This window comes from Haliaeetus leucocephalus, unplaced genomic scaffold, assembly GCF_000737465.1.
Source record: "Haliaeetus leucocephalus isolate CR32 unplaced genomic scaffold, Haliaeetus_leucocephalus-4.0 Scaffold157, whole genome shotgun sequence".
Classification (NCBI taxonomy): Eukaryota; Metazoa; Chordata; class Aves; order Accipitriformes; family Accipitridae; genus Haliaeetus; species Haliaeetus leucocephalus.
In genome coordinates, this window is record NW_010972593.1 from 1051458 (window position 1) to 1077779 (window position 26322).

The 26322-nt window shown below is 40.4% G+C and overlaps 1 protein-coding gene across 3 annotated transcripts in view; it reads right to left on the minus strand.

Annotated features, from left to right (window-relative positions):
• Positions 1 to 5636: 5636 nt before the first annotated feature.
• The window catches only part of KDM4B (lysine (K)-specific demethylase 4B), an 80019-nt gene continuing 59333 nt past the window's right edge, over positions 5637 to 26322 (minus strand). For all 3 annotated transcript variants that reach the window (XM_010562235.1, XM_010562234.1, XM_010562232.1), the window contains 10 exons: positions 23935 to 24113; positions 22547 to 22769; positions 19806 to 19882; positions 19559 to 19614; positions 18967 to 19075; positions 13145 to 13330; positions 12806 to 12970; positions 11907 to 12026; positions 8988 to 9080; positions 5637 to 7104 (listed from right to left, as the gene is read on the minus strand). In XM_010562235.1, the coding sequence (XP_010560537.1) occupies positions 6919 to 7104; positions 8988 to 9080; positions 11907 to 12026; positions 12806 to 12970; positions 13145 to 13330; positions 18967 to 19075; positions 19559 to 19614; positions 19806 to 19882; positions 22547 to 22769; positions 23935 to 24113 (1394 nt within the window). In that variant the 3' untranslated portion in view covers positions 5637 to 6918. The remainder of the gene's footprint in view (positions 7105 to 8987; positions 9081 to 11906; positions 12027 to 12805; positions 12971 to 13144; positions 13331 to 18966; positions 19076 to 19558; positions 19615 to 19805; positions 19883 to 22546; positions 22770 to 23934; positions 24114 to 26322) is intronic.

Consider the following 26322-nt stretch of genomic DNA (forward strand, 5'->3'; position numbering starts at 1 on the left):
CCTTCTGTACCTACAATCAACTCGGATTTGATCTTTTTAGTCAGGCAGATGAATCCCAGCTATTCTAAACGGCAGCAACGTCTTGGCTTGTATCATGGATAACTGACCATTCATTCCTAATCAAAGAAAATTTGCTGTGTTTTTGAGAGATGGCTCCATTAAATGAAGCAGATGAGCAGTGGATCTGTCCATTTATTTATTTTTAAACCATGATCTGGGGCACAGGGGAGGATATCACTCCTGTTTCAGAGACAGCTTGGCTACGAGCTCATTTGCTGGGGGATATTAGCAGCTGGCATCTGAAATGGCAAGGCTAGGGTACAGAGGTAAGCCAAAGTCAACTGTGCTGAAACACAGCCAAATTCTTATTTATTCCACAGGAAAAGTGGTTAAGCTGTGGTCGCTATATAATTCCAAACAATATTCGCACAGTGACCTTTACGTTTCCCCTCTTGGAAACAAAAAATTTAATTGTTTTGCTCCTCTAATGCAGAATAACTAACTCCCAGTAATTTTCTATTGGTGTGCAAGTAAACCAACTAGCTGCCTTTTTCTGCTATCAAAGCTGCCAAATAATTCTAGCTCAACATTTCCAACTCATTTGAGTCTTGGTATTTTGCCAAAGTTGGTTTGCTTTTTTTGTTTTGTATGTGTGTGTGCACGCCAGTACAGTTGTTCATGGGACGAGAAGCAAGAGAGATGACCTGAACGTGGGGCTGGAAATCAGGAACCCACAGGAACTCATTCAGAGTTTTTCTGCTGGAGTCTCACATAATTTGTTCAACCTTTATTTCAGTTGGCAAGCTCAAGGAGCACCGGCAGGTATCACCTGTATTAGGTACTCTGAAGCAGACACCATTTAAATTTCACTGGGTTAAACTCATTCACGGGGTCGCCTCATTAACCTGTAATGAGATAAAGGGACAAATTGTCCTTCTAACCCAAGAAACATGTAACTAATGTCACAGGAGATAACAAGGGTCACAGAGGTGCTCGTCACGTGGCTCATCCATGCATCCCGTGGACAGACACGCAGGCGAGCGCCCCGGGAAGCAGCAGCAACGTGTCAGATGACAGGAGAGCGTGGAAATAGCTGTATGTAGCTGTTCTCACACCTACCTGGTGAGAGGGACAGCTCTGGCACTTGGCAGGTTCCATGCAGTGTTGCTCCTTGCTTTAATCTGTCATACCATCGCATGCCTGAAAATGCTCTTCTACAAACCTGCACTCTTTCCAACTTGGTCTATTTGCAGGTCATGACTTTGCAATCATTTAATTATTTCAAAAAGGGTGTAATAAGTTTATTAGACCACCTTTAGCTATACCTAGGGCAGGGAAAAGAAGCCCAAACAAGAAAACTAACAAGGACTTGCCTACTGCGACACTAGCAAAGGAACCTATTGCAGGAAAGGCTTCAACTTAGTGAAGAAATTCAAGCCAGAGAGAGAACTGACATAAGCAATGTGCTGTTCTACCACCATCTTCCTCCGAGGCCTCAGATGAATGATGCCCACCACCACAGAAGACATGCCCTCATAAGAAATACCACTAGTTTAACTCAAATTACTATTAAACTAAAATAGCATGCCCAGATTCAAAGCAAAGTTTAGTTTAAAACGGCTCCCGAGTACCTTCAGCTAAAACTCCCCGAGTAAACCACTCCAACCAAAACAACGGCATTCTTCCAGAAGGGAACTGCACCTGCTTAATGAGTAGTTTTATTAAACCAGTGCAATTTGTTCAAGCTGAAGGAGAACTACTGATGAAGAACTAATATGAACAGCAAGGGAAGAGGAACAGAGAAAAATCCCCCCAGAATAACCTCAAAAAAATAGAAGTTCTGCAAAACTGGTCAAAGCACAGATGTCTACAGCATGTGACAAGGTTTTTCCATCATGTGCTGTTTCCCTGAACTGAACAGTCACAAAAATAAAGCAAAAAGGCAAGGAGCAAGTATGCCAAAGAGGGAGTGCCTGAAAGCCCGTGATGTCCTCTCATGCACAAGCAGTGAAGCTGGAAACCAGGAGAGGCCGTGAATGGGAAAGCCACAAAATACCCTGTGTGAACATGCTCACATAGATCTGCTCACTGAAGATTTGCAGAAACACATTTGCAAGAATCGTTTCAATAGGATTAGATGTTATCACAAGTAGTCCAGAGTGAGAGAACCATGACACAGCAAAGGACAAAGTGGTAGACATCTAATCAAGCTTTACGGAAGTTGGGGCTGCCCATTCAGCCTCACCACTAAATAGCCTCACCCCAATCAACACTGCTATTTTTAGTTTTCTAAATAATGCTGTCCTTTAAAAGGGAAAAAAAAAAAAAAAAAAAGAATTCTCTCCTCCACTTCTTCTCACTTTCTCCAACCAGACAAGGAGTTAATGAATCTCCATCCACTGTTCCACTCTCCAGGCATAAGGCAAAAGTCTCTGCTGGCCTCAGAGTAGGAATAAGCAAGCAGCCTGTTGATCCCCATCTTCTCATTGCTGCCAGCAATTATCATGGAACAACTTCATTGCGCATGTGACAGTTGGTGACACTAACTCAGGGAGTTTTATCAGTTTCTATGCTCCAGGTTTCAAAACATCTGCTTGTGTAAAGGCACCCCGCTGATCACCAGCCCAAGTGAGCTGGACTTCTGCAAAGCAGCGAGAAGAAACAGCAGTCTTTTGTGCAAGACAAAGCATCGCATATGGGCATCTCGTCCCTACCTCGGCAACCCAGGTCCATTAATGGCCAAGTCCTAAGCAAAGCACTCTGCAGGGCAGGACCAGAGGCAAGCGGCTGGCAGGAGGGAGCTGCACTGCAGGTACCAGTGCATGAACATGCTGGCCAGGGCTGGAGGAGGACAAACCTGCAGGACCTCCAGAGGATGGAGCTGGCACAAACGGAGAACGTGAAAAAGCAAAAGGAAGAAACCAAAACATGCTTTAGTAAGGATGCAGCTCAGCTGCATAGGTTTAAAAGATACACACAAATACACTTTCTCCAGGGATAAGAAAGATGTAGAGGTTAGAAGAAGAGGCTAATGAGTTGTGCTCATCCACACTCTTTCATCCAGCCCCAAACAGTAGACAGAGGAAAGTGTAGGAAGCAAAGCTCTTCACTACTGCAGCTGTAGTATTCACATTATCTCCCTGAGGACTCCCTGGGCACAGCATGCTTTCCTATAACCCTACATCATCTATGTTTTAGTGTAGCAATCTCAGCAAGTAACAGAAAGCCACAGTGACTTAGGGGGGGTTGTGTGGAAATGTCTATTCCACCCTGCAAGGCTGTGACAGAGTGACAGAAAGGTTTGATCCTTGCCTTTTGATCACTGATCCAGGCAGTTACTTGGAAGTACATACTGCTGCTTAAGACATCTTTAAAATTATATTAGTTCTTATTACAGCAACATAGCAGACCTTAAATTCAAAGGTAAGCTTTGTGTGGGTGTAAATTCCAACTGACTTCGTATCAGCAGCTTCTTCCCACTAGTATGATTCCTCAGATTATCTCAAGAAAAACTATTAAGCTGCAAAAGACTGGAAGTTGGAGATTTCTTTTCTTTCGCATAATCTGCAGCATTAGCCTCATACTGCAACAACTGGAGAGGAATCTGTAGAAAAGTATCAGGGCTTAGGATGGGAAATGAAGGTGTTTAAATGAAGGTTCAGGAAGATGCTATTTTAAGAGGTTCAATGTCAGCATGACCTCCAAGGGCTAGAAAGAAAGGCTACTGGAAGGCTATAAAGCAGACTCCAAAAAGGAAGTAGCAAACTGGTGATTTAAAAGATTAAGGATTTTAGAACCACCTCTGGCTATTTAGCAACCACGGTTCTCGTGAACGAGCCAGCCAGAGCAAATCCTGGACCTTGGACAAAAATGCATTGCAAGCTTGGTTCTTAATTTTGGGAAGGGTGCAACGACAGACCTCTTCTCCTGCACGGTTTACAGAAAGGAAGGAAAAGACCATGTTCTTCTTCAATAGTCTCAGCTTCTCTTGGCTCAGTTTTATCAATCAGCTTTACCAATCAGATCTGGGAACCATCTTCTCCTGCAGTACAAAAGACTTTAAACTTAGAAATGAAGAGACTTCAACCCCCCAAAAATTGTAATTCTGAAGTGCTCAACAGCCTTTAATTCATTATGAACCTAGAGGCAGAGAAAAAAATATGCAAAAAATACATCACATCCTTAATCTAGGGGGAAGGGGGAAAAAAAAAAATCATTATTTTTATAGCACATAATCAGACACTTACAAATATATTTCACTGGAGGAAGGGGAGGGTAGGAATGTGCATTTCCTATTTCCTTTTCAATAGTCTGATGCACAGAGGCCATCAATATGGTCATTATAGATAATCTGCACAAGTCATTCCTAAACCAAAAAGAAGGATTTAAAAATAAACAAAAAGGCAAAACCCTTGCGGCAAGGAAGGGCATTCTACAGTTCCAGGTTCACGTTTAAACATAACTCAGCATCTGAATATGGGGTGAAGAAACACACTTTGTTTTTACAATATAAATAGTATTTTAAAAAGGTACTACATATGAATACAGTAATGGTGCTATTTCAGTCAGGACTTGAACATGCAGAGGAAATTCCCCATTGCTCACAACCACTCATCCCATCCCACCCTTCCCCTCCCACCTCCAAAAAAAATCCTCTGCTGTTTAAATTCTCTTTCAATTGTTTTGAATATTTCTCTTGTGGCCTGGCAACATTCTTATTTTTTTTATACAAGCAAGTTTTCTACTAAATCCTGTCTTAACCGACAGGAGACAGCTATGTAGGAGTAACAACCGAGGCTTCTAAGAACCTTGCCAATTTTTAAAACTTTTATTAGTCTCAGTTTGGTTTTATTCTTGGAGACATCTATTGAAAACGTCAAAAACTCAGAAATAAAAAAACCCTGTTTCAAACGTCTTACAAACACGCACGCGTGCACACGCGCAGACACACACACACAAAGAAAATAACCCGTAGCAGAGGCAGTAAGAAATAAAAGGAACTCTAATTCTCTCAAAGGAGAACAAAAAACAAAATTTAAAAAAAAATTGCTTTATTCTATCTCCACTCTTTCACTAGGACAGTTTAATACCCATCGAGTCTCTTAAGATGCTAATCTACCATCTGCTAGCCCACAAATCCTTCCCACTTATTCCCTTAAAGATCCAGCTATAGCGTTGCTTAAAAACCTCTCCACAGAACAATGACCACCTTGCAAAGGGGCTTAAAAAAAAAAAGAGAAAAAATTTGTCTCTTTCTGTCTAGTAATTTCAGGGAATTAAGGGGAAAAGATTGCTGCACAGCGTTCTGGATAGCTCTGCTATCTCACAGTGGCTTCTGCCAGGCCAAGGCATTGAGGTGAGTGGTAAGACGTGCCCTTGCCCCCCTTCACCCAGACACTGTGGAAGCCACGTCCCCTTTCCAACCTGGTACTAGGGCTGCCTTTTTCTTTCCCTCAGAATTGACAGAGGTCCTCCAAAGAGAGTGGAAGACTTTCCAGTGACTTCAGCAGGGTTTTGGATCAGGCTCTTTTACAAAACACTGCTCCATAACAGCTCTTCGACCGGAGGTGATTTTCAAGTGTTCAAGTGGGAGCTGCCCGCTCAATACTTTAGGATTTGGTTTTGCTTTTAATGCTCATTCAATTCTCAGTGAACTGAGTCCAATCGAATGAAGGGCTTGCATTCCTCTTCCCCAGGAGTATCTCAAAGGCTCAGTCTTTACTTAAGTAAAGGATGTCACAACAATCAAAGACGTTTGGGGAATTTCTTCTTTAATAGGATAAAAGAAAAACATACAAACACCTCCCAGGCTTCTGTCATGGAATGATTCTCACAACTGTAAGGAGCACAACTCAAAAAAAAAAAAAAAAAAAGACAAAGAAAAGAAAAAGGTTCCTATGGGAGACATGCCTACCAGAGAGCTAGAGCATTCCCTCAATGCTCTAGTCTGCAGTGGGGAAGGGGGATGGCTCGTAAAGGAACTAACACAAGAAACAGCAACAGAACACTTACCAAAACGGAGTGGCATATTGTAACTGAAAGCCATGCTGATTTTTAACTAGAAAGCAACTGTGATGGCAAAGATGGGGAAGGAAGATGACAAGAATGACCAAAACCCGGCCATGTCTTCCCTAAGTCCCTTCCTGGTGACATGGCAGAAAAGCACACATCTATCACATGTCTTTAAGAGAATTAACGGTAAGAAACATCCCAGCTATGAAACATTTCTTTCCCCATCTTCCCCAGCTTACAAAGAAGATAGTGTTTCTTTACAAAAAAGAACCCAGAACTTTCCAGGACATCTGCTCTTGCTCTCTCTCTCTCCCCACTGTAATATTAGTCACATTTCATTTGGGGAGGAGGGGGGAGGATTTTGTTTATTTTCTGTTTTAAAGCCATAATCTAGAAAAATGTTTTGTGGAAACTTTTGTTTTCCTATTTTTGTTTGCTTTTTTTTTTAATAATGCTCATTTATAGAAAACTTCACAAAGGTGACGTCTATGTACAGAAAACACAAATCCAAAGGCTGCTTCAGTAGTCAATGTAATAGCACCTTTAAAGACAAAAGAGTTTGACATATTTTAAAAAGTCATTTTTTTAATTTTAACCCTTTCCAAGCCTCATTTAAAAAAAAAAAAAAAGCCAGTCACAAAGCTCCATTAGTACAAACTCTCCCAAAGTCTCCGTGTGAAATGCTGTCTGAAGGTTTTTCAAGCTCCCTACTCTATTGGTCAGCAACGTCTGGACAAGTAGAGGTAGCGTGCAGCCAGACAGGATTTTCTTGCAGTCCAAACCAAGAGTAGATGAAAGAAATTCACAGCAGGCTATTGCACAAGGCTGGTCATCTTATCCACAGCTTCCTGGTTATTTTTCCGCAGGCTTGAAAAGGGTTAATTTAATATTTTTTATTAATCCTAGTTAAAACATGTTGCTCTGAGTTCCAGGCTGGTACTGTGTCTGCAACAGGCTCTCCATAAAGGCCAAGTAATCTGGGTTTTGTCCATATTCTTCGGGATTTCTTGAATTCCCCAGCCGGGGACGCTTGGCTGCTCTCACTTCATCTCCCGAAAATACATCTTCCTGAGGGGCCCCAGTGCTGAGGGACTGCAGGAGACACGAAAGTACAATCATTAGAGGCACAGCAGGAAAACAGGGAGAGACACGGGTGCAAACCGTGGAGCATGCCTGCGTAACAAGACAGCAGGGAGAGCAAATGAACAATTTGGTTCAGACTATTTCTGTAGAAAAAGTGAACTCCGGAACATGCAAAGCACATGGCTGAAACTAAAAATTCTAGGCTTCTGAAACCAAACTGGAAAGAAAGATCCTCGAGTTGCCTTCTTTCTGTTTCAGAATATCTTTCACTTCAGCTCCTGCCTTGCCAATTCTCTGTTTACTCCTATCCTCCTCTGCCTCTTCAGGTTATTCATTCCTAGAAGGCGGCACAGAGGACATTAGAGCTTCTCTAATGTCCTAAAAAAAAACCAAAAACACCAAAAAAAAACCAAAAAAAACCCCCAAAAAACCCCAAAAACCCAAAGAAAGCATTTGGGGATCACTGTACAAACAAGGAAATTATCATCTCCTATCGCTTTGTTCCTTTGTTCTGCTGTACTACATTAAAGCACTGTAAGCATCACTTCCACAGAGCACAGTCTAACACTTCTGACAGCAGAAAGTGCATAAGAAAAGCCTTAGCTTTCAACCAGACTTGAAACTTTCCAGGTTGCATTCCTTTCTCTGGAACTGCTATAAAGCCTGATGTCTCCACTGCAGAGAAATTTCTTTCCAAATCCTGTATTTCAGGGCTCCAATATGTTTACTTAAGCTTATCTAATAATAAAGACGAGTGGATTATTGTGCACATCTTAGAAATTAATTCTAAGGTGCTTCTTTGCCACCAGAAATCTTTCAAGGATAGTAAGGTAAATTATTATTAACCCCTAAAATTTATGCCATGACGTCTTATTGGGATAAACAACCTCAAACAAGATAGAGAAGCCATCCAGAGCTACATTACAGAAATAATTTTACAAGTGTTTTTTGGGTAAAACCCTTGAAGATTTCATACATAAGCAAACAATTGTCATCAGTTCTTCCACAGAATTGCCTGTCAACAGGCCATTTTTGACGATAGGCATCTCTCGCTTCTGCTAGTGGCCACAGATTCACAGGGTCAGTGAACCGCTGGTTTAACTTGGCACAGCAATTCATATATTCTTAAGGGAAGGTTGGACCATCCTTTTTGACTTGTAAAAGAGACAGAAGCCCAGAACCTTATCACAGGTTAACTTTGTGGATCCATCCCTGTCCTGCAGCGGCTGACCTAACAGACATTTAGAATGAAGAAGAAAACTGTATATTCCCCATTTGCAGAGAAACCAGTCTCATCATTTGTTTTAATGAGATGGCCTTAAAGGTTAAAGCACCAGGTTTGAAAACATCCAGTAAGTCTGGAACCAAAAAAGCCATGAAATAAATCCCTCATTTTCTAGGCTCAATAATTCCATTGTATGCAGTTAAAGACAGCCTGATCTTTTAGATTAAGAGCTTTATAGGTAAGAGCTACATTCTAAATCTCCTCTTTGGTGAGAAACGGGGGGTTTGGTCCCATGTTGCTAATCAGTTCTCCAGAAACCACTTAGCTGTAGACCAATTCACCTCACTTCTGATGAAAGCCAGTATTGAGACAGAAAGGCATTCTGTATAACTAAATTCATATGGTGTAAAATAATATGAACATAATCTTTTAACCAGAGAAAACAAAAATCAGATCTGAACATGTGAAAGGGAAAATGATTTAAAAGCTTCTCAAGCATTTTTATCATGGATTTCTTCTACTCTACGTATTTTGCGCATGACAAGTGGTTTTACAGCCACAGAAATTCGAGGCTGAATTCACCTAATGTCTAAACAATATGCTAAGAAAATGTGAATGAGTACTGCAAGCCACAGCCATTTTACTGTTTGTTACTTTTGACACCCACCAGGCGAGACTTCACTCTCTTGGGAAGCTCTTCCTCCAAGGTATAAATATCACCACGCTTTACCATTAGTTGAGAACCATCTTCAAACTCGACCTGCAGAGTAGGCAGAAGATGAAATAAGAACTTGGCCCCTGCATTTACAGTACTTGAACAGTCCATTCCCAGACTATGCCACATATGGTCCCTTCATGGGAATACCAAGGAAGCGTCAGGGGCCAGCTCCCACGGATGATGCCCTGTTTGTGGCACTGCATGTCTCTATGATTGCTGTAGAATGAGCATCCTTAAGCTGTGTTAAGGATGCTGAACCCCAAAAGTGCTGGTTTCAATGCTGCTCAGGCACCGTTGTCTTATTCAGCCCAGGTGGTTTCACTCAGTGCTCCTGTGGATCCTAAAATGTCTATACTACAGCTGGACCAGCTCCTCTGCTCCCCCCTCCCAGTCAGAGCACTAAAGATTTCTACTGATTTTGGATTCAAATCCTAAAAAAAGAAGCTTTTTCACTTATAATAAAAGGCAGCCCTGTATTCAGGCCAATATGGTAATAAGAATTTCTTTCATCTTAAACAAAGCACTTTCACACATCATAAGGAAACAGCTCCAGCTACTAAAATACATTTGTATTTTAACAAGCAGAAATAGTCAGCCAGGTACAAAAACGGTAACTCCTCACATCAAACCTTTTTTGCTAAGCGCTGATTATATAATGAATTATGCATCAGATGTTACAGGAATGTTTATTCACGGAAACGTGCATATAAAAATGTTAAAACTATTAAAAGTTTTTAAGAGACTCTGATTTCCTTTGCTCAAGACTTATTATGCTTTTCCGGATAATGCAGAAGGACACACACCACAGAAGGAAGAAAGCATCTGTGCTCTGAACAACTCCTCCTGCGCTGCCCAGGTCTTGCAGCTCATCAGTTATGCAAGCTCAGTGATGCCTGCTGAGGTCCCTTAACTGAGCAGCATACATCAGCCGGAATAACTATGCAGGTGGGAGAACAGGCTTTGAAAGATGAGCTCTGCTGAGCCCTGCTGAGGTGGTTTAAGATGCTACTGGTCCCATTTACTCTCTGGTTTTACAGAGCACCACTACCGTAACAGAGTCAGAAGGGAACACGAATTAGGAAGTTTAACAGCCGAGGCACAAGCAGATTGCTGTCTGCCATTTCCACTACATGAGCTCAACTTCGAGTAGAAAGGCAGGATTTGCAAGTGAGGGCAGTGCCATCTTAAACTACCACAGAGTGGCTGGACCTTGTTGTTTTAAGTTCCAAATTACTGATATGGGTTAGAGCCCTGTTACGAACACACATTAGAGCAAGTTACAAGACAGTGATTTGGGCTCAATTTTTTTAAAAATATACACATCCAATCTTAGCACACAAAATACACCCTAGAAATGAGAACTGGGAAGCTACTGCAAAATAAGACAAGTTTAAAATGCAAAAGCTAATCCATGCTGTCTTCCTATAAACACACTTATTTCATAACAAAACTGTTTCTCTGTTTTTAAATATAATCCTATTCCGAAACAGATAAAAGAGATGCACCATAAGTACTGAAAAAGTTTCTACATAGGGAAGCAATGTGGAAAGCTAGTCAGGCTATTTTCCCCACAGAGAAGAGCTTTACTTACAGTAACTGCATGATTTGAAAAACACAGACTCCTCATGCATATTTTTGTCATCTGGCACTATCAGTGGAATAGCCTATTTCAAATTATTGTACCTTCAAGAAATCAATGACAATTTCCTATACCGTGATTAAACTGGAAAGCATGCATAACAATAGATCTTTATGAAACTATATATTGTACTTATTCATAACCAGGGTCACCTCTGATCACATCTTCTCTGAAGCAGTTAACATCCATTATACACACGAAAAAAGACTGTTAACTGACAAGGTGGATTATTGTGCTCTTCGCACAGAGATATGAAACTCTGCGTAGAAAGGATAGAAACCAGAACCCCATTTCAAACAAATATAAGATATGGGACTTCCTTTGCCTTTTTTCCAGAAGCATTAATCTCTTAAAAATAACAATTATTTGCAAATTTCAGCATGTATTTTTCAAAAGGATGTGCACAAAGTATACTTTCCAAATCAGTATAATTTTTAACTTCTTGGTACCATTTAAAAAGGATTTAATCAAATGAATGGACTGCATTGCATTTTATAAAACCTTCTGTGCTGAAATACCAATAGTGTGTACCAGGTTAAATCCTCCTTTACTGACTACTACAACCTTCCATGAACAGAAATCCCATACGTGGAACAGACTCAAAGACAAAAAAACCTGTCTGCTGTTTTTCTCACCTTAAAAATAGAGATGCTGAGAGCGTACAAGACTAGAGATTGAAGGCTTTCAATTCCTCACACAACAGCAGCATGACATTATTCCCACATGCGGCTGCCGCTCCACAAAGTACCTTCCCATGACAAGAGGATTATTCCACCCCCCTTGAAATAGTCTCCTGACCCATCGTGTCCCTTACTTCCTCTCAAAGCACCAGGGAAAGTTGTAATTATGTAGATATCAACTCATGGGGAACTACGGACGATGAGCTCAGCTCCAGCCATAGGACAGCCATCAGAGAGTAGTTTGAGTAGGTCACTTTTGACCTGAGTCAGATCTGAGCTATAAGGAAAAGGGCAAATTCATTTTATATTTTAAAAGCAGATACAGTCTAGACGTATGTGTATCCATACATCCACATTCTGCCACAGAAAACCTTTACCCTAATCCTATTTTAACACTCTATTTCTCTTTAGACTACCAGCGATATTAATTTCAGAAGGCAAATTCTCCTTTCGTGACCAGAGCAAGCATTCAATGCTAGTGAGCTATACAATTTGAGCAACAATCAAGACACGTTGACATGAAGTACGTGGGTACTCTTCCATACTCACCTGGTAAATTTGACTGATCTGGGCTGCAATAAACTTGGCCTTATAGATGATTCCATCTGTCCACTGCAGTTGAACCAACTCACCCTCTGGAGGGGGTCCCATTTGGATGCAGTCTCTGCTCTGAAGACATAGAGCGAAAGAGGTCAGACAACCCAACAGCAACAAAGCTCAAGAACTAGGTAAAGAGGTCTGTTAAAATCACTGCTCAAGGAAGTGGCTACATAACACTATAGTTAAGAAAGCTTCTGCACTTGTGATTAATTGCAGTCATCTCAAACAAAACCATTAACCATTGAGAGACCAGAAATAAACACTTCCACCTCCTTCTGGTGACAGTATGCAGTTCTAAGAAATTTCTCATTATAAATCCCAAAACATCAGATCTCCTGTATCAACAAAAACAAGCTGGGTGACCTGGTCTGTTTCACACAGTGAACCAATGGCACAATCAGGAAGAGAATGCATGAGCTGACAAGTCAGCCACTTCTAGACATTCCTTCTATTAAGTGAATTCCCTATTTTGAACCAGAAGTGCTTACAGACAATCTGCTTCCCCCATGAATCACACTTGTCAGTTGAAAAATAAGAGATTATTCAACCACAAAACAAATAGGATGCAACTTAAAACAAACATTGCTTTCTGTTAAGTCATCTGCATAGCAAAATCACATCTTTGTAAAGGAACAAAAAAATTGAAATGAGATAATATCATAAACAAGAACAGTAAGTAATGAAGAGCAGTATGAGCTTTTCTATGCAAGCAGCAAGTTTACTTTTTAATTTATTTATTTTTTTGAGTTTTACTTTGTTGTTCCACCCCAAAGCTCATAGAAGAGCAACGCGTGCATTACACTTTGTACTCATCTATAATAGTAATAGTCTCCACAGAGAGTGCTTACAATAATGCTTTCTGGGTAAACGTTGTCACTGTATGAACCATCATCAAAGTTTACTTCGTAGAAAGTCTGTGTTGTCATGCCAATCACTTTACATCTGTAGTAGAGTCCATTCCGGTTCTTTGTGATCACAGTCTGTCCAAGGGTTACCTCCCTTCGAAACTGAATCTGTTAAAGAGAAAAAGGGATAATTCACAATTTGCAATCATAAAAGCTGCGTTAAAAATATAGGTGCAGAGAAACTGTTCTACAAAAAACCAAACAAATAAACAAAAAAACACACAAAAAAACACACAAAAAACACCCCAAAACCCAAACCCAAACCCAAACCAAAAACCATACATTCTGGTTAGCTGCTTTGTGTTTGAAGCAGGTGATGGACACAACATAGGGCCAGTCATCTGGCTCCATGGGCACGCCGGCCGCGTGTGCACAGGTCACGTGGAAGGATGTGGAGCAGTGCTCGTATGAGCACTGGATGCAGGCACCAGACACTTTCTTCATCCTTTTCCGACAGTACACACATTTCTGAAAAGAAACACAGGTCAGCGCTATGCGTGCAGTCAACGGCAGCTTTAAAGCAACGTATAGCACCCTGTTACCTGACCTGGTGCTAAAGCCCGTATCGTTAGTGTCTAGGGCCTAGAAGCCACAGCCAAAAAAGGTGATGTTTGCTGCTGAGAGGTCAAGTCCAACACTTCCAGAATTGCCTATATATGCTTGCCTAGAATCACTCATAAGCCAAGAAGCTATAGCAGATACTAACTTATCATTCCCTTGAATACGACGACATCTACCAGCAACTAAGCCCTCCAGAACCATGCTGGACAGTGAAGCAGACTTAAATCCAATTTGAGACTATGCTCACTGGAGGGCTGAGAGAAAGGGAGGGCATAACAGGCAAACACACATCAGTGTTACTAGAGAACTGCTACAACTCAATACTCATCCTCCTTAGATAAATGAAATGTACCTATGGAAATTCAAACAGCAGCTGGATCTTCACAGATACACTGCTACAAAATAATGTTTTCATTGTTTGAACGAACACAGAATAACTGTGTAATAATTTGTTCTATTATATTTCATGGAACATTATACTTACTAGATCTAATAGAATGTAATTTTATATAATGGAACAAAGACATTGCATGTTTGTTTTACACACAAACATATCAACCATAAATATTTTACTGGTATCCCTGTCAGATTAGCTATTGCAAGATAATTCATTCACTGTTTTGCAAAGAGAAGAAATAAAAACGTTGTACCAAACACCAGAATTACAAGGGAAAAAAGGTATGAAATCTTTCAGTATTTTTAAAACTCATTTTCTGCAAAGCAGATCCAGTTATTAGGCTAATCTAATCAGACAGCACTTAGGGGGGACAGGTAATCAACTTAAGATGTGTGACTAACTTTAAAAAGAAATCTAAATTTGTTCAAAGCTAAAAATCGTAAGCCTTATGGCACTGTAAGACTTGGCAGCAAGCATTAGGTGTCAGTGGGAAACGAGACACATTTCCTCATTCCCTAACACCATCAAGTTCTTCTTTCCAGCCCCTCAGAAATACAGAAGACCAGATTTTGGGAATCCCAATCTAAAGGAATTTAAGTTGGACATTTGTGTAATGTTTCCAGGGAACTATTTGGAAACACCATTCCTAGCTTTTAACATTTTAAGTCTAGGGAATCTGTCACTGATCAGAGGCAGTTTCTTTGCCTTAGCTGAGGCTTGGAGAAGGCAAATCAGTGAAAAATTAGTATCGCGCCCACAAGATGAACATGTATGCTACTTGTTAGAATGAACGGCTCATATAAATAAAATCCTGAGATATTATATGCCCATGAATCTAACTATACAGCTATGTAATTTATTTGTTACAAAGAAATAATTTCTACACATAAGGAGGAACAGAGGAAAGCAGTGATTTTTAGTGCCCATTTCCAGATCACCATCTCCAAAGCACAACACGCTGGCTTGCTCCAGCCACTGCCCCCCAGGTTTGACCACCTGCCTCCCTCCCAATCCATCCACTCATCTAAACAGAAATGTCCTACAAATATACCATGATACTGATATGTGAATGACAGATTCTTTTTCTCTCTGCAGTGTGATATTAAACAGATCCTTTCACGGCCTCTCGTTTACCTCACTCCCATTAAAGCAGTGCTCAAGGTATACAACTTTACAGAACACTTGACCTAAATTTTAAGGTCCATATGAATTACTACATGGGATTAGAAATGTAACATAAGCTGCCCGAGATCACACAATAAGCCAATACAATGCCCAGAAGTATAAATTCACTCTGCTTCTAGATCTGGGCTATCTTAAAAGCATACCCTCAAAAATGTGAAGACTGGTATCATATTATAAATCATCCAGTGAATGCAAAATAGGAATTGCCAAATTTTAATGTTATGTTTTATTTGTGTTATCATAGCTAAGAGCCAGGGCCCCACTGCGCTAGCTACAACACATTGCCAAGACAAATAAAAGACCATTCCTTCTGCAAAGAGTATTTCTCTTTTCCTTGAAAGCAAAACATGCAAAAGAAAGGAAGATGCATTCTTCCCTGTTTCTGGGCAACATCACCCCTCCCTGACTGGGGTCTGCCCCACATGTATACGAAATAAGTCAGATTCACTTCCTGTGAATTAACTGAAGTCAGTATGTTTACACCAAAGATTAATTTGGCCTTTTTACTTAAACTAACAAAAGCCAGGAAATTCAAAGCCAGAGCCTTAGTGTTGCCAGAATGTGTTTTTTAGTATTTAATAAGCTATGCCTTTATCGCTCTGTAAACCACGTTCAAAAGCTAGATAAGCACCACAGCAAAGTGCACAGCAGGAACACGGCCTGAAAGCAAGTCAATAACAATGAGATCTCATTATTAAACTGTCAATACCTAATTCTCCCACTAGCAGGGACAACTGCTGATATACAGTGGGCTCAATACTGCCTCTCAAGGGAGCATTAACCCTCCACCATCAGGAATCTGCCTTCATTGGTGCAAACAGGATTCTTCCCAGCCAGAAGGATTAGCGTGTACCTAATGACACCCCAGTAGCAAGACAAACTCCTTGTGACAGGCAAAAGAGCTACACCAATGGAACATTCAGAGTAAATATGATCAAAGGACAAAGAAAAATGTGAGCTACAGTGAGACTGAAACGTAGAAGTCAGTGGAAGGGGTGAAAATGCAAATCTGGGATGGACAGAAGCACCAGTGCCGAGTGCTGTGGTAAAGCAGCACATGTAGATTTAAAGCCTTTTTCTGAGGGAGAGAAGGTAGCAGGAAGAAAGAAGGTCTAAAGCACAGGAGAAAAATCTTCAAAATAAATGCATACCCGAGAGTCAGGTCATAGCTAAGAGTAAGAAATGGGCTGTCTCCTGCATGATGAACACTGCAATTCATTTACTCCACTGAGGAATGACAGCTAATTATTCCAAATTTCCACGTCATAAATAATTTAAACGCACAGGCCCGTAATACACCATTAATCAAGAAGCATGCAAACTGCATTCTTTAAAATGATGCAATACCCACAAATGGACTGAAAAGTCTATGCTTGAAAGGGGAGGCCTGGTGCATGCTCAAAGAACAGGATATACCTTTAAACAGATCACTGCAAGTCCTTGTTACCTCAGCCCTCTCACAGTAACTTAAAATAATACAAACATATAAAAAAATTTTTTAAAATAATCCGATAACCCCTACCCCCTCTTTCCTCCATTACCTTCATCCATTCACTTCCAACTGTCCTCAACCTTCATGTCATTCCTTCTCCCCTTTTCCATCTTTTTCAGCAACAAAGGCCATCTCTCCAATTTTATCTAGTACCGCATCAACTCCGCCACTGCTAAAGTCATCAGATCCAACACCACCACCTTTCAGTTGTCTTCAGTTTATCTTCCTAAATGCAGCTGCACACCTCCAAAACAGACACCCCCCCAACTCCTCCACTGACTCCTCATGTGCTTCATGAATTACCTGCAAATTCCTGTAAAGAATCCTAAAACTCTCCACAATGGCTCATGAGTGTGTTTCTCCACACAATCTCATCAAATTTAAATTTCCTTTTTACTTCTTCACACACTACACCAATGCTGCTGCTATAAGCACTACTTTACATTCTGCCATCCACATTAGGTTTTTTTTAATCTCTATGTAGTTCATAACTCTAAAACCCATTTCAATTTTAGTTCAAGATAATTTATTTGCTTTCTTTCCTGTAGCAAATGACACTCATAAAGCTACAATGTATGTGGTGACAACACCAATACACAAACAGTTTTCAACAGACATTGATGGTACGTGCATACATACTGTAAGGGCGTTCACAAGTATAGACCAACAGAGCAGAAAGATTTTTATAATCAGTCTAAATACAACAATACTTACCTGATGACATTCTTGAACACAAAGTAATTAGGCTGAAAGTCTACTTCTTACATCCTAACAGCTGGGCACCAGACATCTTACAGAGGAATTACACTGGCATGCTGACAGAAACTCAAGACCAAGACCTGCACCTGTGTCCAGAGCTACCTGGACTAGCCAACATGCCCCACTGGCAGAGTCATCACAGATCCTGGCAGAAATTAAACAGCATTGCACCTCTAAAAAAGTTACTCCGATTCTGATGAGGCAGTGTGCAGTACCATCCACACTAACGCTTTCCAAGCGAAGTGCTTAAAGCCAGGCTTTGACAAGAATTGAGCTACAAGCCAGGCTCTTGCTAACTTCAACATAAGGAACAGGTGCCTGTAAATCACATCATTAGACTGTGTAAGTGAAGGTACTTCATATAAAAATTCTCTACCTTTCCTGAGACATGAAGAAAACGTGAGGTGCAAATGGAATACAACACTGAAGAAATCAACAAAACTATGAAGCTTTAAGTCAGGAACGTAACAGAAAGATGTGCAGTAGGTCTGTGCAGAGGCTTTGGATGGCATAGGCAAAGCATCAGAGCAGAATGAAGCAACAGAGTTTTATGTACGTTAATACTGCCCTGGCTCTATAGGGCTGTAAGGCAGCCACAGAAGAGTTAAAGAATTAAGTCATGTTTCCTTGTAAGGCTCCATTAAGCAATACAAGTGAGTCTTGTGTAAAAGGATTTTTAGTTCATTGTTACAAGTGCTGGTAATGAAGAGGATGCATGCTGGAAATGTCAGATGATCCATAAAGAGCCACTGCTGCAAGATTTATCACTCTCGCATCACACAGCTCCATCGCTCCACCTGAATAATGAATGCTTTTTACATTCACATTTGTGTACAAAACCCATTTGCACACAGAGATATAACTCTGGAAGCAGACAGAGATTCTTCCCAATCTCTCATCCAGGCCCTGGCTGGTCTGCCTGTACTAAATAGCTGCACAGTTAACAAATACATCAATGCTAACCAATGTATCACTGCTACATCACCTTCCTCCGTACCACATTCCCAACTGTCGCCCAGCTGACTTCTGGACGAAAAAAGCAGCAAAAGCACAATTTATTTTGCAATAACACGCTATAGTGATGGGGCATTAACTAACATTAAGATTAATTGCTCTGAGCTAATGAATCATCCATTACTAATCCCTCAGATGAGGCCATGCAACTAAATAACAAGTTGTAGCTGGACTTCTATTAAAATCTTTGCAGAGTCTCGCCTTGCAGTCATGGTCACAAAGAAATGTTTATTAATTTCTACAAGAGATTTCTTGATGGAGAAATATTGTGAAGAAAGATGAATCAAATTACAGATGAACAAGTCAGCAATATATCAGCTTCTTTCTAGCTACCATGTCCCTTCACACTCCTGCCATGCCGTACCTTCAGTAAATGAAGCTTTCAGGTAGTTTAACCCTGACTGTGAAGTGGGTAAGCATCCTAGGCTCTGCCCAGGGTTAAGAGCACACTCCTAGAGAATACAGGCAGATCTAGTAATCACAACTTGTCTGTGTGTCAAAGCACTGAGGCAGTACCTCAGAAGACATCCAAACGATACAGCTTCCTAGTGCATTTGCTGGAAATAAGAGTGAGAACATCACCTCCAATCTCCGCTACTTTATGATCCCACACAATGTTTTTCTGTCTAGTTAAAGCCTTTTTCTTTTTCTTTGGCTCTTGTTCACAAACACTCTCTACAGGTAAAAGACACCTACCAGTTTCCATCTCTGCTCTGGAATAGCACTGATATCCACAGGATGACGCTCTATTACATTGAGAAAACGGGCCTCAGGGACAGCAATAGCACAGATTATATGGATCCACCTGGAAAAGAAAGTGAAGAGACTAATCAGAGTCTACCATTATTTGAATTAAATACTCAAGAGGGCAGTTAACATTTCTCGGACTCCCTCAGTATCAAGGCATATTTATGGTGGTTGGCAGCCTTGGCAACATTACCAACTGATTGTTAATCACGGTTGCACAAGGTAAATGTCTCTAGAACAACAGGGATCAACCTTCTTATGCATCTGATCTTGCATTATACTAAACATTCTCTGAACAGACTTTTCTACGAGAAATAACCAAATTCAGCAAGTGTTCAGAGCCACATTACCTCTGCTATTGAGAAGCCTGGTGCAGAGTGTAAGACAGTACAATTACTCAAGCTCATCGTGCCAAGTCAGCAAGTAGCAGTTACCTCCATAATGCCAAAACTACCTGCTACACTGAGCCTCAAGACCAAATTCAGAACACTAGAAGATTAGATGCAGTATGGAAGGAGGAAGTATTAAAAACATTGCTTACCGCCCATCAGTGGTCATCTGAAGAGCTCCTCCCCTGAGATTACACAGGCAACATTCCTGTAGGAACAAAACTCCTTCAGAACTGGACCAAAAAGCTCTGTTAGACTGCCTATCTTTCCCAAAAAAATGACACCACCACATCTGGGATGCAAAGGCAAACTGTACCCTCCCACCACCCATCTCTGTTGAAGTATCTAATTAATTCCCACAGTAAGTTTTCTTTTGTCTCCAGAAGAGTAGAGGCTTACCGCTGCCCATGCATTGGCTGAGCACCGTGAGCAAGACCAACTTTCATTCACCAAGTCTGGACGTATTCCGTAACAGCCTGAAAGAAACAAAGTTAAATCCTTCAGAGTTTTGCTAACATATCTGTAGTACTGACTTGTTAACTTTTCAATTCAGAAGCATCTTTGAAATCAGGTGTAGCATTTGAATAACTATATTCAGTAGTCTAGGCTCAGACAAAAGTCATAAGAAAAGTCATCCTTGGGAAGGGGAACAATTTAGGACCAGCAGGTCTAAAAACAAACAAACAAACCACACACAGGTAACCCTCAACATTTTTTTTTTTCCTCTTTTGCAAGGACTACAATAGCAGTGCTTTGATCCTTCAGGCAAGAACTGGACTCAAAAGTGATGCTACTACTGCTGGAATGCACTCACACATCAAAACAGTTAAGACCACTGAATTTTAGCATGACTGAAGCAGTCATCTTTGCTAAGTGGTATTATGAGGAAAGACAAATTCACTAATGTTGCAAGGAAACTAAATACATGCATTTCATGTATTTAACAGTATTTAAACTAACACTATCCTGGCGTTAGAAACATCTGACTTTATAGAGCATCAATGACTGTAATATGCAAGCACCAGATCTTCCTACATACTTCTCTGCAGCACCAAAATAGTAAAGTGGTATTATATTCACTATAAAGACAAGGAAATAAGACCAAAAAAGCCCTTAAAAGTCTGTAAAAAGCACTGAGGTTTGCCATTGAAGACAATAGGGACAAGACATATAAATACTTTTGAAAAATTGCATCTACATGATTCCTGCAAGCTTGCAAAGAAAGGCTGTAGCTGAAAATTAAACATACCACAAATTGCTGACCAGCATCCTAGCTAACACAGACTTCATCCCATGGCCTTTACCTATCCTAACAAAACTGTACATAAAATTTCATCTGGAGAGTCTCCAATTACTGAATTAAACTTAAAAGAAGTTATTCAGAAAGCACTGAGATTGCCATAATAACCTGATTTCTAAAAATCATCCACTTAACCAGATAAACATTATGTCAAAAAAAAGTCAATAATATAGATCCACAGCTGTCTTCCACATCTGAAGTCTCTTTTCATCAAATCAAGAAAGCAGATTCAACCCAGTCCTAGAAAACGGGCAGGAGTGTTGAGACTAAAAAACTGATCTGGAAACTGAGCTGAAAGAGAAACAGACACCCTGAACTGAAATACTGCTGGAGCTCTAAACAGTGTAGAACAAGGTGAAATTTCAGCATTGATTTGTTGCTTCAGGACCACAGGTAGCTGGACTATGGGATTTGAGGGGAGAAACAGTCACACTTAATGCACACCAGATTGTCCCATAAGGATGATCCTAATGGAACAAGAAAAGTATGCTCTTTTTATGGATTCTGTCAACACCTTAAAAGCCCATAAACCTTCACAAAAGTTTTCTTCTCTGTACGTCCTTGCTGTTGTCATAACCTAGCACAGTTAGGTGAGAGCACTTCTCAATAACAAGTAGACTGCCAACTGGTTTTACAGCATGCTGCCAGATTAACCAAAATACACCTCAACACTGCAATCCTATAATAAAAGCCAACAGATTCTCTGCCGCAAAGTCAAAGGGATATCACAGTCTGGAAGTACAAACGGCAACAAGGAAAACATAAGACACTGGAGACCACATCAGACTAGATTTAACTTCTGTCCTATCCTCAAGGGTAGAGCAGAGCCAAAATAGAAAGCTAAATTTCTCTACACCCTGAGACTGCAGAATAACATCATCTTGCCCACATCTCTCTGTCCCTAAACAGAATTTGGCTACTGAAACCATTTTGATAGACTGGACTATTGAAGACATATGGACGTACAAGATGCAGCATCTCTGTTCTGATCGCTACAGAGATCGCAATTTGTGAAGTAAGAAAGCAGCCTTTATCCTCACACTCACTCTGCATCACATTCTCTTATTAGGCAGAAGTGACCATAATCACGAATGCAGTACAGAAATAAAAGTTGCATTCTAGTTCTCCACAAGAGATAGTCATGCTGAGCTGCACAGTGACCTGCGGACTATAAAATTGGAACAACAAAAGTAATTCCAGCTGATGCAAGTCAAATAAGATTTCCCATCTGTCAGGATCAAACAGCTGAACAGTAATTCGTCACATCTCCTAGTACGAGTGCAAATGTTAACTAGAAGTTGTACAATCTACAGTGAAGGTACACGCTACCAGGATTAATCAGATCTTCTTTTAGACATAACTATCAGGGAAACAAACAGACATATGTTGCTTTTTGTAATCAAGTGCCATTCCTACAAACAGTAACACAGACACTAATAAAATACATCCCAGAAACTATTCCATAATCTCTGATGCACACAAGAACAATACAACCTTACCCAGCAGACCAATATTTGAACAAGCAAAAAGAGTGCAACCAGCTTTTTGATTTCTGCTTTATTACAAAAAAATGAAAGGTAAAAAAAGAATCTTTTCTGTAAGACAGAGAAGAATCAGCCAACAAAACAAACAGTAAAAAGAATATTTGTGTGTATTTTTAAGATCAGTGACTGCCAAGATGGACTCCGAGTATATACATACACTAGTATCAGAAAAGGAAAAAGTGGGAGTGACAGGTATAGCAAGCATGCCCAGAAGCAATTCAGATATAGGCAACTTACAAAGAAACCTGTGAGCTTCTCAATACCCAAAACGCTTTGGTGAATAAGGAAACACTCACTAGCATGAACCTGCAGGCAGCATTTGGCACAGGATATCAAGGGACTGGTTCCGTCTTCTCCAATGTATGAATTTGAAGGAAGGGGCTCTGTGTTTTCTCCACTTGAGGTAAAGCACATCTCCGGGATCAGAGGCTTGGTCTTTTGTCCGCACTTAGAAAGGTGGACAAAAGAGGTGGTCTCCCCTACAGAGACTGGGACAGCTTCTTTATCCATCTGTAAGGACTTAAAGAGAAAATATTATCGTATGGAATTGCCTCTTCCCTGGTCAGAGTTTTAACATTAAAAGTCAGAGCACTCCCCTTGCAAAGAAAGTCATCCAACACCTGAAGCCATGCAGCACAAATAATAAACTTTAAATCTTGTCTTCTCATGGACACCCCCACCCCTGTCTTTTGCTCATCTCTCTCTTCCTTAGGCCCGTACAGGGATCTGCAATTTACTCTGAAAGCTCAAAGAAGCATTAGAATAATGAGAAGCTTTCTCTGTTTTTCTTCTGTAAAAATCTAAATTCCTAAATTACAGCTGAAAACACCAAGGAAAAAAAAAAACCCACAAAAATATTAATAAAAGCAAGACCTTCCCTCCCCATCTCCCATCCTTTTGGCATCCTTCCCTAGTCTTTCTGCAAGAATTTCTCCAGAAGGACATTTCAAGGTTTCTGGTAGCAGACCAGAGTTAAAAACAATGGATTAGAACAGCCCAGCTGTACCCAGTTTTCCTTACAACCATTATACAATAGCATCCAGCAATCAAAACAGGTATTTTATTTTCGGTCTGTATAATAAATCAAGAGATTTTATTGAAGGGGGAGGTGGGTTCTGCTTTCCTCAGAAAAAGCTTCCAAAACATATATATGCCTCTAAGGCACATATTCCTAGTGGACACACAAAGCCAGATTTGGGTCTATAAGCATGCAAGAACAAATCAATATACAACTGGGCAAATAACTAATTCGTGTGATAAATTTTGCCTTTCTGCTCATAACATATCCCAAAGCATATTGGTAGTTTCCAAAAAGTGATGTATGCTCTTACTCAGTAAATTTTTATTTTGTTGCTTGTTTGCATATATTCAGAAGTCCAGGCCCACATCTAAACAAGAGCAATCACATGCCCAATATGGCATCATTTCCCTGCATGAAATAGTGTTTGCAGTGCAAAGCTCTTTAAGTGTGATTTAAAAAATGAAAGCTGAGAAAGCCAGAGAAGCCAGGAAAGATAACAAAAAAGGCTCTATCCACTGCTTCTGCCAAATCCAAACACAATTCTTTGTTGTGCAAATTTGTATGAGTCTTCTTTATAATGAAGGTCTGCATCGTAACTTAAGACAGTAGCCACCACACAGTACCCACCACTGACGCGTCCATCTGAGCAGTATCAGGAATTACCTGGTTATACGGGTAAAAGAGGGTACAGACAGCACAGTAAGGCTCACTCAGGGCAGCTGCTGCATTGAATTTTCTTTCAGCTGGGAAATTATGTGCTTTATTCTTCCACTGGAGGGAAAGTAGAGATTTCAAAGCCTCTGGGTCACTCATATCTTCCTCTCCAGAAAATGGAAATGTTTCTAGAAAGAAAAAGAATCCCACAACAATGGACAGTCAGTAAAGGCAAAATGCAGCAAGGTAGGGTTAAACGGCTAATGTTTTGACAACACAGGAAGTTCAATAAATAAGAACATTCAACTCATCCATGGTTCCTCATATGTGTATGCCTCAAATACTTGCTTAAATGGATATAATCTCCACTTTATGGGTAGGATAGACAAGATAGACACACCAATAACCTAATGGAACAGGCTGTGATGAAGAATAAGGAAGAGAATCTAAATTTACTGCTTTCATAACTCTCTCCACCTTCTAGCTGTGGAAACCTGCAACATCCTTTTAATGAAGCCAAGTTCAAACTGCATGGTGCGAGTGCAAGAAAATTCCCCTTTCCTTTCTCCAACTGGGAGCTGCATTCTCTGCAAGACATGCACGCAGCCCCGCTAGTTTGGTTAGGCCAGCTCCCAATTCTCAGCAGTCAGTAGCAAGCCTGTTTCAACCTTCCCAAAGTGCATCCCATACCTGTTTCTGCAAACAAAAATCCTGGCCACGAGATATCCGGGGTTCAAGTTTTCGTTTTACTGTTCTGCAGCTGCTTCACAGATAATTCCATCAAGCACACACCACTAAGCCTTCAATTTGCATTCACCACCACCTCTTCTTCTGCTGGAGCTCTGATAGGTACTGCTTGTGCTAATTAGTTTGCTAATTTTTTGTTTTTACAAAACCTTTAAAAGGCCCTTGGCATTTTATGATTAAACCACCACAGAATCCATTTATGTCAGTTTGGGGATCCAAGTTTCTTACCATTCCTTATTAAGGAATTCTGAGTCACTAAGTGTTAAAGAAATTTTGCATGCAAGACTAAGTGTAAATCACTCATTGCATTGGCAATCTGCAAAGTTTCCAAAAGAACACCTTTGACCAGGGGAACTGAAAAACATCTTAGTGGAACATTATCCCCAGAGCTCAGCACATTAAGCCAAATTTTTCACTGCTTCACTGTTAATGACTGGAAATACGCAGTTAATGTTCTGCTCTCAACAAGGCTAAGTCTCCTTCTTATTTCTACCTCCCTTTTAAGATTTTCAGACTCTTAGGTTACCAGAAAGGATAAAAGGAACTTGTAGTAAAACTCTAATGGCTAAGTTTACATCTCAGATTCTAAATGTTCCCCCCAATTAATCTGATATAAATTTGCCAGAAAACATGGGAAATTTTATTGTGTTTAATTAATCAAATTTTTTTGAGATGACGAATGCTGTCTGTGTATCTCTGTCACACCTTAAATGAGGGTTACTTCCTAAAAGGTGTCTTTTCTTACTATATTTTTATTTTTATCTTGTTATCCAAAGGCTAACAACAATAATTGCTAATACCACAGCATTTTCCACAACACTGCATGGGATTCTGCTGGAAAGGGAGACAAATAGAAACAGCCTTGCCAGCGGGCGAGTTACGCTTTCCTTCGTAGAGGAAGATACTGCTCATGCCAGGAGCTACTGCCAGTTCAGCGTGTATCAGATCAGAGCTGGCCCTCATAACAAAACATATTTATAAGGACATGTTCTACAGTCTGAACTTCAGCTACATGTGCTTACGTGTTCACACCTCATGTAAGGCATAAACAAAATTTAAAAAAGACCAGTGACCTCAGGTATGCAGATTGATACTTTCAAGATGTCTTACTTTTCAAAGCAGAGCTCAACCCTCACCTTTTGAGGAAATCAAGCACCTTTAATGACATTTTAAGACAAGAGCCAAAACCCAAACCATATGTTTCTCTGTATTTTAGTCAAGGCACATCAGGAGACAGGTAAGGATTTATGATACCAGTGAAATCAATGAAACCAGCATCATAATCCAGAGTGAGAGAGAGGAGAAAAAAAAAAAAAATGGAAATGACTGTTGTATGTTATCATCACCTTCACTTATCCCAGGATGGATTCTAGGTGACACACAGCATTCAGGATGGCTCCTACATTTTAAGCAAGCTATACGCAAGTAGAAAAGACTAACAATTTGTCTGAACTGAATCTTAGTGTAGCATATGCATTCTCTTAATTTACATGCTTACTCTTCCTCACTGCAGCCTCCAGATCATCCTTATCCATTAGCCCTGAAAAAGCAAGGAGTGCAGAGAGCTGCTTCTATTCCCTGGCGGGGAAAAGAAGAATCTGTTTGATCAGGTTTTGCCCAACAGTGCTGTAAATCAGTCCCGAAAAAATG